The 19,162-nt window shown below is 48.3% G+C and overlaps 1 protein-coding gene across 4 annotated transcripts in view; it reads right to left on the bottom strand.

Moving 5' to 3' along the window:
- Positions 1-5,413, bottom strand: part of LONRF3 (LON peptidase N-terminal domain and ring finger 3) — a 45,732-nt gene extending 40,319 nt beyond the window's left edge. Inside the window, exons 1-2 of one of the 4 annotated variants that reach the window (XR_002519455.2) lie at positions 4,009-5,413; positions 1,156-1,274 (exon numbers count right to left, since the gene is read on the bottom strand). Coding sequence is in view for 3 of the 4 variants with exons in the window: in XM_009198176.4 (XP_009196440.1) it covers positions 1,156-1,274; positions 4,009-4,825 (936 nt within the window). In the remaining variant the exon portion in view is untranslated. The remainder of the gene's footprint in view (positions 1-1,155; positions 1,275-4,008) is intronic. The other 3 variants (XM_009198176.4, XM_003918189.4, XM_003918190.5) reach the window with 3 other exon arrangements.
- Between the last annotated feature and the right edge of the window lie 13,749 nt (positions 5,414-19,162).

A 19,162-nucleotide genomic window follows, 5' to 3' on the forward strand; every position in this document is an offset into this window, starting at 1 on the left:
GTTTGAGACCAGCCAACATGGCAAAACCCCGCCTCTACTAAAAATACAAAAATTAGCCGGGCATGGTGGCACACGCCTATGATCCCAGCTACTCGGGAGGCTGAGGTGGGAGACTCCCTTGAACCTGGGAGATGGAGGTTGCAGTGAGCCGAGATCACGCCACTGCACTCCAGTGTGGGAGGCAGAGTAAGACTCCGTCTCAATAATAATAATAATAATAAAAAAGCCAGCGCAGTGGCTCACACCTGTAATCCCAGCACTTTGGGAGGCCGAGGCGGGCAGATCACACAGTCAGGAGATCGAGACCATCCTGGCTAACATGGTGAAAACCTGTCTCTACTAAAAAAATACAAAAAAATTAGCCAGGCACGGTGGCAGGCAACTGTAGTCCCAGCTACTCGGGAGGCTGAGGTAGGAGAATGGCGTGAACCTGGGAGACGGAGGTTGCAGTGAGCCGAGATCGTGCCATTGCGCTCCAGCCTGGTCATGAGAAGGAGACTCCATCTCAAAAAACAAAGAAAACAGAAAGAGAGAGAGAGAGAGAGAGAGAAAGAGAGAAAGAAAGAAAGAAAGAGAGAAAGAGAGAAAGAGAGAAAGAGAGAAAGAAAGAAAGAAAGAGAGAAAGAAAGAAAGAAAGAAAGAAAGAAAGAAAGAAAGAAAGAAAGAAAGAAAGAAAGAAAGAAAACGTTTATATAGTGCTACATGCCAGACACTGTTCTAAGCACCTTACATTATTAGCTTATGTAATCCTCACAACAGCCCTATTTAGTAGCTGCTTTGAATATCCCCCATTTTACAGATGAGGTGATGATAAACTACTGGGAAGTTAAGTCATTTGTCCAAGGCCACGAAGGTCATAAAAGTAGCAGTTGGGACACAAACCCAGGCAGTCTGGCTCCCAAGTGCATATTCCAGAGAGTCACTGTGCCCAGGCTGTTCTGAAGGTCATCAGTTGAAGACTGAATTGGGGAAGAATCCAGTTCCCTTGCAGACCTGAGTCACCCTTTGCCCAGGGATCTTTACCCTGGCTCTTTTGCAAAGCCTTCTTCCTGTTCTGCTTGAGCTCTAGAGCCCCTACGCTCCAGGGAGGCAGCCCTTCCTGCCAATTCCTGTCTACAGTACAACCCCTTCCCACCTCTCCCATCCCACACTCACCTTAAAACCCATCGGGCGGAGCTTACATGCTATTTCTGCATCATGCAGTGCGTTCTCATGAGACTCCAAGGTGAAATAAATCTGAGACCGATTGCTATAAAGCAAGTGGTCATTCGGGGCTGCGAAAATAAGAAAGAAAAACCCTTATTAACAGCCCCCAGTGCAAGCAGGTGTTAAGTCCTGTATGAGTATGGATCTTGAGAAATGACAAGTTTTCTAGGACTTTTCTACTGGAGATCAAAAGGGTTAGGCTCTATTTCCAGTCCTAATATTGTCCTGCTTTCTATACCCCCAGCCAGTCTGGGCCTGAGGTTCCCCAGCTGCAAAGTCATTTTTGCCCCCGCTCACAAGCAGTTCATTAGAGGCCCCGTGGTGTCAGTGATGCATTAGACACTTTCACATAGATGAGATGTGGCTACACACAGCTAGGGCCTGGCAGCCTGGTTTATGAGTACAGTATTACCAACAAGAAAACAGGCCAGGTAGGAAGGAGAGAGAGGTGGGCAGATGTGACCCCTATCTGAACCACCAAGACGACAAATCCAAGTTAGTTTTCCAGGTGGCAATGACTGATGACATTAACAACATCTTAGTCTACAAAGCCCAGCACATATGAAGATTCCCTGAAGAAAATGGAAATACATTTACATGGTCCCATCCTCTCATTTCACATGGTCAAATGTAAATGAACTTGGACAAGGTTTCTGGGAATAAGGTGAGGCTGGCTCTCGCCAAAAACTCCGAATTACTAGATGTCAGAGCTGGACAGGCTATTAGAGATTATCTGGCTCAATCAACCCATTCTTCAGATGGGGAAAATCAAGCCCAGAGAAGGGAAGGCATCTTCTCAAGGTCACACAGCTAGCTGGGCAGTCACTGATAACTGGTCAGACTTCGAAGCTTTGAAGCTGGGATGTGGGGAGCAGGTAGGTTCCTTTTACTGAAGGTGTGTACAGTACTTGGAATAATGCGGACACAATGGCCATCTTCCAGAACAGAGAGCCTCCTTTCCTCTTAGAAGGGTAAAGCTGGCCTTGACATTTTCACCCTGACTTCTCTAAGGGGATTAACAAAGATGCAAGGAAGAACCTCCAGGGGAATGTGGTGGCAATAGGAGGGTGAGGGCAGGAAGGGGCTTTCCTGGCCCTTGGGGGGTGGCTAAGAGGTATGAAACCTGCCTTAGAGATCTGGAGTTAAGTGGCCTCCACCTGCCTCATTCATATTGCCCTGCTCTTCCCCAAGATCTGGGCTCTAGCTTCCTCTGTGGCAACAAGCTTTGATGGTTTTTTCCCCAGGGGTGTGCTGAGGGCTTGCTTGGGTGCCCATTACTTGCTCTTAAGACATTAGCAAATTGTTTACAGTCTTTTCTGTCTTTTCTCTTCTGCAGCACACTCCAGCCTGATGGCAGCTCACAGTCCGCCTTGCTTGTGCACAGACAGGAGCTAGAGGGGTCCCCTTCTCTAGCTGCCAGCTTTGCCCTGTCAGTCCTCATTCCTCCTCCTCCTCTCCCCATTACCTGTTGCCAGCTTGAGTGGAGATTCAACACGTGGAGACTCCGGCCCACACCCCTCCTCCACTCCAGAGTCAGGTCCAGGACACCCTCGGATCCCAGGGCCCTGCCTGCTCAGCCCTGCTGCCTCCTCCCCGGCATGCTTCGCCAGACACCACGCCCCGCGACCGAGCTCCTGGCAGACTGCCCGAGCTGGGCAACACCGGCTGGCGGCTCAGCTGCCACTTCCTGGGTCCAGGCACGGTGGCTCGGAGAGAGCGTCTCCCTGGTGAAATTCGGGTGCCCTAGTCTAGCTAGAGATGTGGGACTGCCCACGTTGCCCTTGAAGCTGCAAAGCCCACCCAACCCTCCCAGGTGGCACTGGAAAGCGGGACAGAGGCGTGACCCATTCGTAGCCAGCCCACGGTCCCCGGGGATCCCCAAGCAGTTGCCAGGCCCGGCCTCCCGCCGGGCTGGCCAGGTTAAAGGGGTTCAAGGCGAGGGCACAGGCTACGGGTTGGCGGGGCGGGCGGGGAGGGGGGACGTCTATTTCAGCCGAGGATCGTGTGATAGGAAGCGGTGACAATGAGTCACAGGGCAGCGGGGCGCAAGCGCTCCCCCTCCCCCCGCACACGCTCGTAGGATGGTTTCCGAAGCGAGCGTGGTGGCCCACTTCAGTTACCTCAGCGGTTACACAATCCCGCCCGCTCGTGCGGGGGAGGGGCGCCCGACCCGGGCCGCTCGCGGCCCTTATGCAACCAGTGCTCTCCTGACCTAATTCCACGCCGGACCCACCCCACAGGGAGCCGCGGCCCCGGAAGGGGCAACACCCGGTGGCGCGAGCGGTGGACGCAGGCGCCGACCGGACATCTCGGGCTGGCTACAGCACGGAGGACCGGGCGCGAGTGCGAGGAGCGCGCGAAGTTCCTCTCCTCGCTGGGAAGGTGCGAGCAGGTGTAAGAGGAGGCCAGGAGTGCAGCGGGAGAAGGAGAGTCAGAAAAACAGAGACAGTGACACCGAGCAAGAAACAGTGACAAAGATGCAAAGAGACGGAGAAAAAGAACCAAAAGCAAAGAATGGGGACTGAGAAACAGGAACACAAAAGCTAACAAAAGTAGCAGGAAAAGACAAAAAGCAACGGAGATCAACACAAACACAGTGAAAGACAGCTAAAGCAGTGAAAACAGGACAAACTCAGAGACCCAGTCCCAGAACCACCCCTCCCCCACCCCGGCCACAGTCCATGGGTCCCCCGCCCCCTTTTCTGCCCTGGTCCAAATCCCATCTCGCTAGGGGGTTTGTTCTCCCGCTCCCTCGTGTAGCCACCCAGCCCCAGCCCCGGCCCGGCAGCGCGTTGAACTCACCCAACTTAACTGCCTCGTTGTACTTGAGCAGCGCCGCCTCCACCTGGCGCTCGCGGTACAGCCGGTTGCCCTCGTGCCGGAGTTGCGACGCCCGCGCCGGGCCTGGGAACAACTTGCCGAGGAGGCCGCTGAGCACCACGTTGACTCGCAGCGGCGGCGGCGGCTGCTGCCCAGCCCGCCGGGATCCACGCGCCCGCCCAGTGGCCACCATCAACGCAGAGAGCTTGACCCCGCACAGCGCACAGCGCCGGTCGGCGGCCCGCCCACGTTCCAGGCACAGTTTACAAAAGGTGTGGCCACACGACAAGGACACGGGGTCTGATAGAAACCCATGACATTTCCGGCACTTAAAGCCGTCCCACACCTCGGTGGCCGCCGCGGCTGCGGCGGCCCCAATCTCTTCCGCCGCCACGGCGCCGCTTGCAGTGCTACCCTCGCCCGGGGGCGCTGGCGCCAGCACCTCGCCTTGCGGGACTTTCTCCGCCAGGCAGCGCACCAGCTGCTCCAGCTGCTCAGCCACCAGCTGCTGCCGCTCGGAGAGCTGTCTATACACCTCGAGGGCTTCCCGGATTCTCCCCCGGGACGCCAAGGCGTCTGCCTGCGTGAGCAGGACTTTGCTCTCCGGCGTTGAGGTTCCCGGAGACTGGTCTTGCTCTGGCTCCCGCGTCGGTAGAGGTGCCGGGCTCTCTGCAGCCGCCTCTCGGTGGGGGCCCATGTCTACTTGGGCCGCTGATGCCCCTCGCTCCGCCGGCTCCAAGTTGTTGCTGCTGACCTCGGCGGGCAAGCTCAGCATCTGTTCGGTCCGTAAGGACTCCATAGGAAGAGGGACACGGGAGGGGAAGAGGCGTCTAGGGACTGGGGACACGAAGCAAAGAGTGGCAGCTGGAGGAAATCGGGGCAGCCACCGCCGCCGTGCCACCGAGCTCCAGACCCTGCCGCGCCTCCGAGAGCTCCATGCCGGGCGCCCCGCGCCGCCTAATAACTGTCTTGTCTCAGCAAAGTGTTATATAAAACGGTACCACGTGACCTGCCGCCACGCTGCTCATTGGCCGGCGGCGGGGAAATTGTTACAAAACCAGACAGTTTTGTAACAGTGTTGCTCTTGCTTCTTTGGGCTTCGCTTTTCTTGCCTTCTTTTTGAGGTTGTTTGTGTTTACACGTCGCCTTATTCCTCCTCGCCACCTGGTTCTTTTTCGGAAGTGGAGTTGGGGGATGGGGAGAAACTCAGTGTCTTGGGCTTCTCAGTCTCCAAACCCCACCCCATCCCACGTCCAAACGGGCCAGCAAACAGGTCCCCTCTGCCAGCCGCTGACCAGTGGCCCCCTACTCCTCCTAGGAGAGGCTGGTACCTCGAGGTGCACAGTCCGCGGGGTCTTCCGGGACGCCTAAGGCTTTCCCTTTGGGGGAGATGGCTGCTGTCAGGGAAAGGAAGCAGGTTGGGAGGGGTATCCATGAAGCCCTCCCGCCCCCTCCCCAACACACACACACAACCCAGCTCCAGCCCGAGAGCCCTGGGAGCCCCGCCTGGGTTTCTTGCCTTCTCTCAGGAGCCTCACAAACGTGGTAAATGCGGTTTCTGAGGGTGCTTGGTCTTCCGTGCCAAGAGCGACTCAGAGCAGCGGGTCCCACCGGCGCAGAAGTTGGGCAGCGCTCGCTGGACAGTGAGGAACTCGCAGAGAAGATGCACTTGCCAGCTCAGCCCTGGGAGGGAGATGCCCCGCCAACTCCCCTCCTTACCTCTCTCCCCTCAACGCCAGAACTAGCGCTGGGGCGGGCGGCGGGCGCCCAGCTGGAGACATACCAGGCCCGCCCCTGGAGCCACTGGCCGGATGCGCGCGGCCGGGAGTACCCGGCCTGCTGAGGTCGGTGGGTACTCTGGGGGCGGAAGACGCTAACTGAGAGCGCGGCTCAGGAGAAAGTCCGCGAATCCTGGCACAGCCCAGTGACTGACTGAATAGCCTCCAGGTTTGTCGCTCCTGAGCGCTGCGCGGGAGGGGTACAACTGGGCATGAGCCTCAGTGCCTGGTTTACAATGGCTAGGGGGCCTCGACGGTGTCCCACACACTTCCTGAAGGCGAGCAGGGTGGCCAACTGCACACTCTTTGCCTCCCTTGAATCCCCACATTTAGGATGGGAACTAAGCTCACAAATGAGCCGACAGAAAACGGTATGGTCGCACTGCTCCAAGCAGGGAGGCAGCGACTAGGCTTGCCGCTGGCTCAGTTGGCCTTCAGAGCCTGCAGGCTCTTGGGCAGTGCCAGGGTGCCGCCCCAGGGGCCTGAAGACCTATTGTTGCCTCCTGCTGCAGCCATCTCTTAGCTGGATGACCTTGGAGAAGCCAAACTTTGGAATCCATCATTTTTCCTTCTGAACAAATGTCAGAGCTTATCTTACTTGGGATTAAGTCATGTTTCAGAGCTGGGTTATGGCAGGCCCCCTCAGGGCTCTGCTTCTCTTTAAGTAGTTAAACCAGCCTTAGATCAACACCAAGGTCCCAGAGAACAGGTACTATGCAGCTAGCTGTAGAGCCTCTCTCTAATAAGACAGGACAGGGGGAGAGGGTCACAGGGCAGAAAGGAAGCATCATATAGGGGAAAAAAGATACACACACAGAAGAAGGAGAAGGAGAAGGAGAAGAAGAAGGAGGGAGAGGGAGAGGGAGAGGAAGAAGAAGAAATAGAGAAACTAGTTGTAGCCAGAAAAGCATGAGGAACACATTGGAAAAATTGGCTTGAAGCCTTGGATCTGTCACATATTTGCTATGAAACCTTAGGTGGGTTCTCCAAACCTTAGTTTATCTTAATCTCCAAGGTTCCCTCCAGCTCTAACCTTGAGTGGCTTTCATCCTAAGACCAAATTTCGTGTTACTTAAGTACAAATGACTAGTACTCAGTTACTTAAGTACAAATGACTAGTCCAAATGCTGTAGATGGTGGCTTTAACGGGGGTTGAGGGGATAGGAAGTCAATGGAAGGCTGTCCATTTAGTCGGGTCAGACCTGAGCTTGATTTTTTTTTTTTTTTAGACGGAGTTTCATTATTGTTGCCCAGGCTGGAGTACAATGGCACGATCTCAGCTCACCACAACCTTCGCCTCCTGGGTTCAAGGGACTCCCCTGCCTCAGCGTCCCAAGTAGCTGGGATTACAGGCATGCGCCACCACACCTAGCTAATGTTTTTGTATTTTTAGTAGAGACGGGGTTTCTCCATGTTGGTCAGGCTTGTCTTGAACTCAGGTCCCGACCTCAGGTGATCCGCCCACCTCGGCCTCCCAAAGTGCTAGGATTACAGGTGTGAGCCACCACACCCAGCCCCTGAGCTAAATTTTTAAGATGTAGAAGTTGGAGGACTGGCTAAGAGGCGGAGGAGGTGGCCGTGCCACACAGTAGGGGAGAAGTTGGGGTTCCTGGTGACTTGCTATCTAATTGAGGGGAGCTCTTTTCACCTCTCAGTTTCCCCTACTATCAAATGAGATCCCCAGCACTAATTATCTGCCTGCCCCTTCAGGCACCTGTGAAGAAGGACACTCGATGGGGAAGGTAGAGAGATTCATGAGATAGATAATGATGAAACCATCTTAATTAAAGAGCTTTACCCCTTTGACATATCTAAAAAATATACATATGTCTGTTACCCAAAATTGTTTCCTAGATGCAAATCTGGGATGTGCTTTGCTCCGTGGACGACCTTGACAAGGGAATATCTCCTGGGTTGATTCCCCTCCCTTGCCCTGTTATAGTAGGGAGGCTAGGAGAGGGCCAGGTCAGGTAGAGAGTCACAGTCTTGCAGGCATGGAGAAGAGAAGCTCTCTCTAGGCAGGCCCTCTTGGCTGCCGGTGCACAAGGTTGACCGTGAACTTGGTTAGGAATGTTAATAGCGTTCTGGATAATGCAAGGTACTCTGGTGTAAATGGCAGTACCAGCTACTCACTGACCAGACTCCACAGGGAATTTTACATTGTAATCAAGACTGCCCATAGGACAACACCAAGTGGGTTTCTATTGAATGCTGAAAAACATTATCACAGTGGTTTTCTTTCTTTCTTTCTTTAAGTTAAACAAATATTACCATTGTATTGATATACATTTGTGAACCAATTCAGAAGTCTCCTTCTTAGAACTTCCTTCCCTCTGCTCTTACTAATTGGAGACTCCCTGGAATGAGGGGAAGGGGGAGATTAACACCATCTTTTTCAGGTGCACATATTCCCTTTGGAGTGTCAGATTCTCTAAACCTCCATTTATTTTGCTAGGCTCACCTTGTGGCTGAGGTTAACCAAGAAGAGAGAGCAAGGATTGAGCTGCCCCTCATTTTCAACTAGTAGTTTCCCAACTGGGCTCTTAAGAATCTCTCTGGGGCTCAGAGGAGACAAGCAGGCAGGCTTTGATCCTAGCTCCCTTCAAGCAGGGCAGTATTGTATCCATCTGTTTCACAAAAGTGAGCCTCCAGGTATGATTTCATTGAAGAAAAACTGTCCCTTACAATATCAAGTTTGAAAACCATAGCAATTTTTACACGTTTTCATGTATTTGTTGGGCATCTTCCACATACCAAGGACTGTTCTAGATACTGGAGACACATCAAAGCAGCAGCCGGGTGTGGAGCCTCATGCCTGTAATCCCAGCACGTTGGGAGGCTGAGGCAGGTGGATCACGGCAAAACCCCGTCTCTACTAAAAATACAAAAAAAAAAAAAAAAAAAATTAGCAGGGCATCATGGTGCACGCCTGTAATCCCAGCTACTTGGGAGGCTGAGGCAGGAGAATCGTTTGAACCCAGGAAGCAGTGAACCCAGGTTGAGGCAGGAGAAGCATTTGAACCCAGGTTGCAGTGAGCCAAGATCACACCACTGCACTCCAGCCTGGGTGAAAAAGAAAAGCAGCACATAACTCCCAGGCTCTCCCTCACATATGATAGTGCATCTTTCCCCACATACACACATCCTCGTACTGGCTTCCCATGTAGGCTAGAAGCTTCAGAGGGCAAGGACTAGTATATCTCCTCCAGTGACATAAGCAGGACAGTGCTTGAACAGATCTTACTGAACATGCCAGTGAACATTCTGGCCCTAGGAGTGTGCAGAGGGACAAGAGGAAACAGTTGGAATGCCATGCACTGTGGTCATTCACAAAGCAGAGACTGGGCACACAAATAACAAATGGTTGACAGTCTTGTACTTGGAAAGGACTGCTGAGCAACTCTGGGAGGAAAGAGTCCATTCAAAGCCAGAGACCTGTGGTAAGGTGTAAGCAACCCCGTGCACACATACACATGCACACACTCTATGCCTGGAAGCTTGGCCAAAGCATGCATTTGTTCTGTATTTGATAGTCTCATTTTATAAACTGGGGTGACCCATAAATCTGCAGTCCTTACAGGGGGAAAAAAAGGAACCATGAACATTAATGGTATCGATATGGAAAGCAAGACCTCCCCTTGCTATACAGAGTAGCCAAAATTCACAACTGAAAGAAAGTTTAGCCGGGCATGGTGGCTCACGCCTGTAATTTCAGAACTTTGGGAGGCTGAGGTGGGTGGATCAGTTGAGGCCAGGAGTTCAGGACCAGCCTGATCAACATGGTGAACCCCCATCTCTACTAAGAATTTTTTTTTATAAAAAAAATAGCTGGGCGTGGTGGCGCGTGCCTGTAATCCCAGCTACTGAGGAGTCTGAGGCAGAATTGCTTGAACCCAGGAAGTGGAGGTTACAGTGAGCCAAGATTGCACCATTGCACTCCAGCCTGGGCGACAGAGCAAGACTCTGTCAAAAAAAAAAAAAGGAAAGAAAAGGAAGGAAAGAAGGAAGGAAGGAAAGAAGGAAGGAAGGAAGGAAGAAGGAAGGAAGGAAGGAAAGTTAGCTTACATGTCAGCTCTGGTTTCACAAATGAGGCAACTGAACACTAGAGAAGGCAAGTGACTTGCCACAGGTCATAATGAATTTGATATGGCCAAATTGGAAGTTAGGGTTCATATCTCTTTGTCTCGTTGTTTATAGAATTTTTTCCATGTGATCTGAAAGCTAAAGAGCACAGAACATCTCCTTCTTTTTTTTTTTTTTTTTAAGACACAGTTTCACTCTTTTGCTCATGCTGGAGTGCAATGGTGCGATCTTGGCTCACTGCAACCTCCACCTCCTGGATTCAAGTGATTCTCCTGCCTCAGCCTCCCGAGTAGCTGGGATTACAGGCATGCACCACCGTGCCCAGCTAATTTTGTGTTTTTTTAGTAGAGACGAGGTTTCTCCATGTTGGTCAGGCTGGTTTCGAACTCCCGCATCTCCTTCTTCTTACTTATTGTAAGAAATTATTTCAGATTTCCCACCTACAAGATTTTCATCGGTTCAACAAATATTTATTGAACATATATTATGTGCTAATGGAGCTGCCATTTGTAGGGCCATAATAGGATATGACACAGTCCTTATCCTCTAGTAGCTAACTGAGGAAACAAGAGACAAAGATTTAAAAACTAACAGGCGGTCTGTAAGAAGTGCCAAAATTAAGGGAACAGTGTGTCCACGGAAGCCCTCAAAGGGGACAGACTGCAATGCAGTCTCATGGAAAAGGTGCCTTTAAGCTAGGTTGGAGAGGATTTAAATAGAGAAGTGAAAGACCACTCTGAGGCTCAATACCAGGGGACTTCCTTTATATTAGGGGATAGGCGGCCCAGGAAAAAGAGAATTCCAAGTAAGCTGGACTGGTCAAGTGCAGTGACAGGATCTCAGCTCACTGCAACCTCTGCCTCTCAGGTTCAAGCGATTCTCCTGCCTCAGCCTCCTGAGTAGATGGGATTACAGGCATGCACCACCACACCCGGCTAATTTTTGTATTTTTAGTAGAGACGAGGTTTTGCCATGTTGGCCAGGCTAGTCTCAAACTCCTGACCTCAGGTGATCCACCCGCCTCAGCCTCCCAAAGTGCTGGGATTACAGGCGTGAGCTACCACACCCAGCCAGGAATTTGTATTCTTAAAGGCTATCCATGTGATTGTGATGCTCAGTTAAATTTGATGTTCACCCATGTAAAGGATGATGCAGAATACATTGGAGGAGTTTACCCCAATTCTTCCCTCCCTACTTCATCCTCAGTTCCTCTGGTGGTGGCATTAATAATTCTTCCCTACATTTTACTGAAGGGTAAACTGAGAGTCCAGAGACTATCAATGATGCGCACAAGGTCATTCAGCAAGTAGTGGAGATGCTGGCCTGTCAACCACTAAAAACAGAAAGATGGCAAGATACTATCCCAAGGAAGATTTTGCTTAATTTCTCTGCAAGACAAGTTAGACCCGCTTGGTAAGCCAGGGAGTCTGTCACCCAGAGTACAGAAAGGAGCAAGTCTTGAGCTGCCAGATGTGTGGGACAGAGCCCAGGGCAAGGTTAGTCGCCAGGAGGTTGGAGTTCTAACTTTGCTGTGTGACTCAGCCCAAGCCACTTCCCCTCTCTCTTTATGTCTGTTCTTCACCGATGAATAACAATGCCCAACGTCACTGTTGGAATTAGCTACCAGTGATGGAAAATGCACAGTGCAGTTAGTCCCGATGTGAAATGTGATTCCTGGGAACAGAAGGGATGCACAGCCATCTGTTAATTGTTATGAGTAAAATTTGTGCTGGCTGCTCTCAGAGTAAGCATTTTCTTCCCAAGAGGAGAGTGGGCAGGAGGCTTGAGCCTGGGCCCTGCCCTCTTCAGAGACACTCACTAATGTGGAGGCTCTAGAGGACCAGACAGAGCAGTCTGGTCATGGGAGGAAAAAGAAATAAAAGGCAGGTTATCTGGAGGGAAAGCAGCAAACATTCATCAGGAGCAAATTATCTGAAGGCTTTGGCAGGAATGGGAAATGGTTAGAATCAGGGCTTAGATCTTTTTATTAAATTGTAGTAAAATATACATAACATAAAATTTATCATTTTAACCACTTTTAAGTGCATGGTCAGTGGCATTAAATACATTCACATTGTTGTGCAACCATCGTCATCATTCATCTCCAGAACTTTTTTCATCTTGTAAAACCAAAATTCTATACCTGTTCAATATTAATTTCCCATTCCGTTTTCCCCCAATCCCCTAGTAAGCCACCATTCTACTTTCTGTCTGTATCAATTGGACTACTCTAAGCAGTTCAAAGAAGTAGATTCATACAATATGTGTCTTTTTCCAACTGGCTTATTTCACTTAGCATAATGTCCTCAAGGTTCATCCATGTTGTAGCATATGAGAATTTCCTTTTATTTTTTCTTGGAGATGCAGTCTCACTGTATCACCCAGTCTGGAGTGCAATGGTGCAGTCTCAGTTCACTGCAACTTCTGCTTCCCAGGTTTAAGCCATTCTCCTGCCTTAGCCTCCCGAGTAGCTGGGATTACAGGCGCATGCTGCCATGCCTGGCTAATGTTTTGTATTTTTTAGTAGAGACGGAGTTTCACCATGTTGCCCAGACTGGTCTCGAACTCCTGAGCTCAGGCAATCTGCCTGCCTTGGCCTCCCAAAGTGCTGGGATTACAGGCATGAGCCACGTCACCCGGCGGCAAGAATTTCCTTCCTTTTTAAGGCTGAGTAATATTCCATTGCATGTAAATCTCACATTTTGTTTATTAATTCATCTGTTGATGGACACAGGTTACTTCTGCCTTCTGGCTATTGTGAATACTGCTGCTATGAACATGACTATACAAATATGTCTTTGAGACCTTGATTTTAATTCTTTTGGGTACATACCCAACAGTGGAATTGCTGGTTCACACTGTCCTTCTATTTTTTTTTTTATTTTTTATTTTTTGAGGAACCAGCATACTGCTTTCTACAGTATGCACCATTCTGCATTCCCACCAGCAATGCTTACGTAAGGGTTCCAATTTCTCCATATGCTGGCCAACTCTTGTTATTTTCTGTTTTTTGTTTTGTTTTGTTTTGTTTATAGTAGCCATCATAATGAGTGTGAGTAGTATCTCATTGTGGTTTTGATTTACATCTCCCTAATGATTAGTGATGTTAAACATATTTTCATGTGCTTTTTGGCCATTTTCATATCTTCTTTGGAGAAAGGTCTATTCAAGCCTTTTCCCATTTTTTAATCAGTTTGTTTTTTTAAGAAAACAATTGCTGGCCGGGTGCGGTGGCTCATGCCTGTAATCCCAGCGCTTTGGGAGGCCAAGGCGGGCGGATCACAAAGTCAGGAGATCAAGACCATCCTGGCTAACACGGTGAAACCCTGTCTCTACTAAAAATACAAAAAATTAGCTGGGTGTGGTGGTGGGCACCTGTAGTCCCAGCTACTCTGGAGGCTGAGGCAGGAGAATGGCGTGAACCCGGGAGGCAGAGCTTGCAGTGAGCCAAGATCGCGTCACTGCACTCCAACCTGGGCAACAGAGTGAGACTCCATCTCGAAAAAAAGAAATCAATTGCTGCTGAGTTTTAGGAGTTCTCTATATATTCTGGATATTGATCCGTTACTGGCTATGTGGTTTGCAAATATTATCTCCCATTCTGTGGGTTGTCTTTTCACTCTGTTGATAGTTCCCTTATCTGAAGACTTTGGCAGGGCATGGATCTTGAACTTGAGAAATCTGGATTCAAAATCTGGCTGTGTAACATTGGTCAAGCTATGTTTTCATCTGAAAAATAGGGATGATGCTTATAATAGAACCTTGCTTATAAGATTGCTATAATGATAAGTAAATGAGATTGTACATGTAAAATCTTACCGCAGAGCCTCGACCAGGTTAAGTGCTCAATAAGTAGTAACCTTTGTTACTATTGGGCTTAAGAAGGAGCCAGAATAATGTACTTGAAATACTATATTCTTTATTATCAAATGGATGAGTATGCCAACAATAACTAAGCAAGCAATCTGAACACAATAACGTTACATAATACTTAACAGTTGTGTAGCAAGTTGCAGTATACAAAGCATTTAAACATGCATCATTCATTCAACGAGCTCCACTGGGGGCATAATGATGAGTAAGACACAGTCCTGCAGAAGTGAGTAGGAGAAATCAACAAGGAAAAAAAAAGGCCGTTTAATCAGGCTGATGAGTGTTAAGAAGACAGAAGCATAGGGTGCTGCGGGGGTGTGATGGGGGAGACACAGAGGAAGAGCAGTTCAGACTGGGGGAGGGTTTCCCAGGTGGGTAATATAGATACAGAATATTACAGCGTTAGAAGAAGAAAAGGGGGAGTGGGAGCTGCAAGGCACTGAGTGTTCTGGGAACAAGAAGAAGCTAGTGCAAAGGCTGGAGGTGAGAGAAGCTGGCTCACTCAGGAACAGCTGTTAATTATGGCTAGAGCTTAGAATTTAAGAGGGAGTAGTAGTGTGGGATGAGTCCAGAGAAACCAGCAGGTGCCAGATCATGAAAGGCCTTGTAGACCAGGGTAAGGAATTGGGATTTTTATTATAATAACAGAGACCTATTGAAGGGTTTTGAGCAGATGAGCTACGTAACTGGGTTTGCCTTTTCAAAGGATCTCTTTGGCTACAGTGTAGAGAGCAAAATGAAGAGGACTCAGTTAAGGAGAGAACAGAGGATGGAGAGAAGAGGCATTTAGGGATAAGAGCAGGTGTGGAGACTGACTGGATGACCTCAATTGATTCTCTTTGGTAGTAACTTAGATATTAGCATCAATGGAAGTTGAGGAAGGCTAAGTGATTTGTACGAGGTCTCACAGCTTAAAGAATTCAATTAGGACCCTGGCTTTCCACCTTGACATCTTTTGTTCGCTTCATCAGAAGATGCCATTAGACGAGGTGCTAGGTCTTTGTATGTAAAGCCACTTCACGGAATTCAAGTCCCATTTCCCCATTGACTTCTACGCAGGAAATATTCATTTCAGAGGTATAGTACTTTATCTAAATGTTGAACTGGTCACCAATGTACTATGTTTTGGAACACTTGAGCTTCAAGTCACTCTTTTATCTTCTATTCTACTTTTAGTGTTTAATGGGCAGCCTGTAAGCAAACCCTTCCATTCCAGGGAGGCTCATATAAACAGGCCAAGGCTCAGGAAAGAAAAATGGGCTTGCGTCCTAGTCCAGACCACTAATTAACTGTGGGATGTAACTAGTCACTTTCTTTTTATAAACTTATATCAGAAAACCCCGGGGAATAAACAAGTGCTTATTCACTCAAATTCAATAACTTTATGAATGTCTTTTAAAATAACCGCCCTTTCAAACTGTGACTAGTAACTCTCTCATCAATCTATTTGGTAAATTGGGTCTCTGACCTCATAATACACTTATACTTGATAGCGATTTTCCCTGAACGCTACTGTTTGCTCACCAGGGAGTGTGTCCCTGCCCTGTAATTGCTGAGCATGGTGTTATCAGACTCAAAGTGTCAACCAAGATATATGGGTATGTTTGTTTTTTCTGAGATACTTGTACTGCTAATATACTTTTGGAGGGGGAGGGCCACTCACTGAGTTAGAAAACCAGTAAGAAGAGAAAAAATGACTGAGGAAGGAGTTCAAATTATAGTTTATGAAAAACCCAACTGATATGCCCATCCTGAGACATCAATAAGATGATGAAGTGTCTCTGTGAATGACAAGGCCCTGCACACACAGAGGATATTAATGATAATAATCTTTCTTCGAATCCCACAAGGTAGCTGAGTCTGTAAGTGAAAAGGAGCCTGTGGTGGTGCAGACTTGCCCAGAATCAGGGCCCAGTGGGGCTGCAGTTCCTGCTCAACAGGAAGGATGGAGCCCTGACATGTAACTCCAATCCCAGGGGCTGAGCTCAAGGTCACAGAGCCTGTGCAGTGACCGCCATGGAATGTGGGAGTGAAGGTCAAATCCCAAGAGAGACCAGCATTCCAGACTGTCCCCTACCCCTCCCGTGGCTTCCAGGAGCAGCAGGAAGTGCTGGGCTAGAGGACTGTGGGCCTTACCTGGCCTGGAAGGAGATGGCACTCCTGCACTGGTGTTTGTCTTTGGAGAGCACCCGCAGCCTGCTCCGGCTGTGACACAGTAGACTAGGAGGCCAGCAAGGGACCAAGTCACTCCCTGTATGTGGGGGGCGGGGGCAGGGTCTCCCCTGAGGGGTGAGATCCCTCGTTGTCCCCAGCCTCACAGCAGAATCACACTAGGCCGGAAGAGCAGAAACCTCACGCGAGGCCAGGGAAACGATCCCAAGAAAAAGGAAGAGGGGATAGCAAGGCCCTTTGTAGGCAGTCAAGCCCTAGGCAGGTAGAAGAGAAACACCATTCATGGTGATACTGATTCCAAAGCCTTTTGAGTCATTCAGCAAACATTTACCAAACACCGATCTGGTGCGGAGTCCTGTGGCAGGCTCTGTGGGTGTTACAAACTTGAGGCAGGCCTAGGCGTTCCCCTCAAAGGGCCTTTCTTAGAGGAGCTAAACCATGTCCACACATATCACTGTCATTCAGGATGGCCTCTGGTGAGGGTGGTGGGTGACAGATATAGAAAAGTAGGCTGCCTGGAGGCGATGAGTTTTGAGCCAGGCTGTAAAGGAGATCTTTGGGCTGGTCTTCCAGGGGTGTTCCCTACCATCCCAACATTAAGCGGAAACCTCTGCGGGTTGTTGTGCCTTTAAGTCTCTCCCTCTGTTCCACCCTGACCCTGATATTGGGTCTGCAAATGGAAAGGACTTGGCCACTTCTGTTGACTGACAGAGGGAGTAGGGTGGGGAAACAGAGCACCTTTCCCTAAGGAAAATTGTCTTCATCATCCAAATGTCTGTCTTCTCATCTAGACTAAACTGGGGCAAGCCACAAGTCTTAGGCAACTGTGAGTCCCCAGCCCCTAACACAACTTCAGGTGCATGGTAGATGTTCAATACATGCTCACTGCATGATTGAATGAGTAGAGTCTAGAGTGTTTGTCTTGCAGCTTTGAGTGGGCAGCCCTGCTCTTCATGACCTGGGAAGACACTTTTTGCTTTCTATGAAAACTGTCTACCTAGGAGGATTTGATTTTGCAGTAGGCATAAAGACACCTTATTCGTCATCCTCCTCACCATAGAACTTCCATTAAATCTTCTATATCTGTCCTGTAGGTCTTTCCTCTAGACAGGACAACATCCCCTTCCTTCCTCCCTACCACAAGGCTCAAGTGTTGTGTTTTTGTTGTTGTTGTTGTTGTTGTTTTTCAGCCAAGAACCCTCTGAGGCTTCATGTACATTTTGACATAAGTCCTGTGGAGACAATGTCCTGCCTCTACTGCCCTACCCATTCAGGGGCTGCCTATCTTTTGAAGCCCAAGTCCCTCCTCCTCTGGGAAGCCTTTCTTGAGAAAAGGCCACACACTGTGACCCTTCCTGACTCTCTTGACTGCACAGTTGAGTAAGTCATCATATTATAGGTAAACATGGTTGAGTCATTTGAGTCATAGAGATGTTTCATGTGTAGCTTTTTCTCCCAAATAGATGGTGATCCCCCTGTTGCCAGATATGGTAGCACTGACTTCTCTATCCCCGGTAGTGTCTCCCAAAAGACATTCTGCATAGGTATGTGGCAAATACTTGCTTGATTGAGGGGAAGGCAGATAACTGATCTGAACCTTTCAGGGATTGTCAAGTCACACATATTTCCTTTTTCTATGCCTGATTAATCAACCTTCTGCTATCAAGTTGTGCCGGACGTTAGACATGAAACAATTCTGTCTCAACTGCAGATTAGAAATCAGGAAATCTTTGGTTATAGTCCTGACTGATGTGAACTTTGGCAAGCCAGTTAGCTGCCTCAGTTTCTTCAATTAAGAAATAGGGAGACTTCCACTTCTGGCTAAGATGGAGCAACAGGGTTTGCATTTACCCTCCTGAATGAAACAACCAAATAGAATCAAATAAAGACAGATGACATGAAGTAAGTTTTCAAGGCACTAGATATTAATAGTAGGTGATGAAGGATGGTGATCCCAGGAAGATGGGAAACAAGCAAGGTGAGCCCTATGAATGCCCCAGGTTATTTTTTAACAGCTTTATTGTACTATAAGTCGCATACTATACAATTCACCCACTTAAAATGTAGAATTCAGTGGTTTTAGTATGTTCACAGATACTGCAACCATTACCAATTTTGGAACATTTTCATCACCTCAAAAGGAAATCCCATGCCCTTGGGCTATCCCTGTTCTATTCCCTATTCCCTTCAGCCCTAAGCAACAATCTACTTTCTGTCTGTATAGATTTCCCTATTCTGGACTTTCAAATTAATAGAATCATACAATATGTGGTTTTTGTAACTGGGTTCTTTTACTCCCAGTTTTCAAGGTTTATCCATGTCGTAGCATGTATCAGCAAGTACTTTATTCCTTTTTATGGCCAAATAATATACCACTGTACGGAGATACCACATTGTGTCTATTGATTCATCAGTTGATGGACATTTGTGTTGTTTTCACCTTTTGGTTATTATGAAGGATGCTGCTATAAACATTCCTGTACAATTTCTGTATAAGTTTTTGTGTGGACATATATTTTCCTTACTCTTGGGTATATACCTAGAAGGGGAATTGCTGGGTCATATGAGAATTTTCTGTTTAAACTTTTCATGAACTGCCAGACTGTCTTCCAAAGTGGCTGCATCATTTAACCTTCCTGTCAACGATGTAGGATGATTCCAATTTCTCCACACCCTTGCCCATACTTGTTATCTGACTTTTTAATTATAGTCATCCTCATGGGTATGAAGTGGTGTCTCATTGTAATTTTGCCTTGCATCTCCCTGATGATGTTGAGCAACTTTTCATGTGTTTATTGTCCATTTGTACATCTTCCCCAAAGAAATGTCTATTCAGATCCCTTGCCCATTTTTAATTGGTTTGTCTTTTTATTATTGGGTTTTTATATAGTCTAGATACCACTCCCTTATAATATTAATGAACTGAAAATATTTCCCCCATTCTGTGGGTTGACTTTTCACTTTCATGATGGTGTCCTTGTTTTACATTTTGATGAGCTCAAATTTATCTATTTTTTTATTTTGTTGCTTGTCCTTTTGGTATCATAAATAGCAATTCCTTGCCAAAGCTGAGGTCATGAACATTTAATCTTATGGGTTTTTTTGTTTGTTTGTTTTGTTTTTTTACGGAGTTTCACTTTTTGTTGCCCAGGCTAGAGTGCAATGGCACCGTCTCGGCTCACTGCAACCTCCACCTCCCAGATTCAAGCGATTCTCCTGCCTCAACCTCC

The sequence above is a fragment of the Papio anubis genome, chromosome X (assembly GCF_008728515.1).
Source record: "Papio anubis isolate 15944 chromosome X, Panubis1.0, whole genome shotgun sequence".
In the NCBI taxonomy this organism is placed as follows: domain Eukaryota; kingdom Metazoa; phylum Chordata; class Mammalia; order Primates; family Cercopithecidae; genus Papio; species Papio anubis.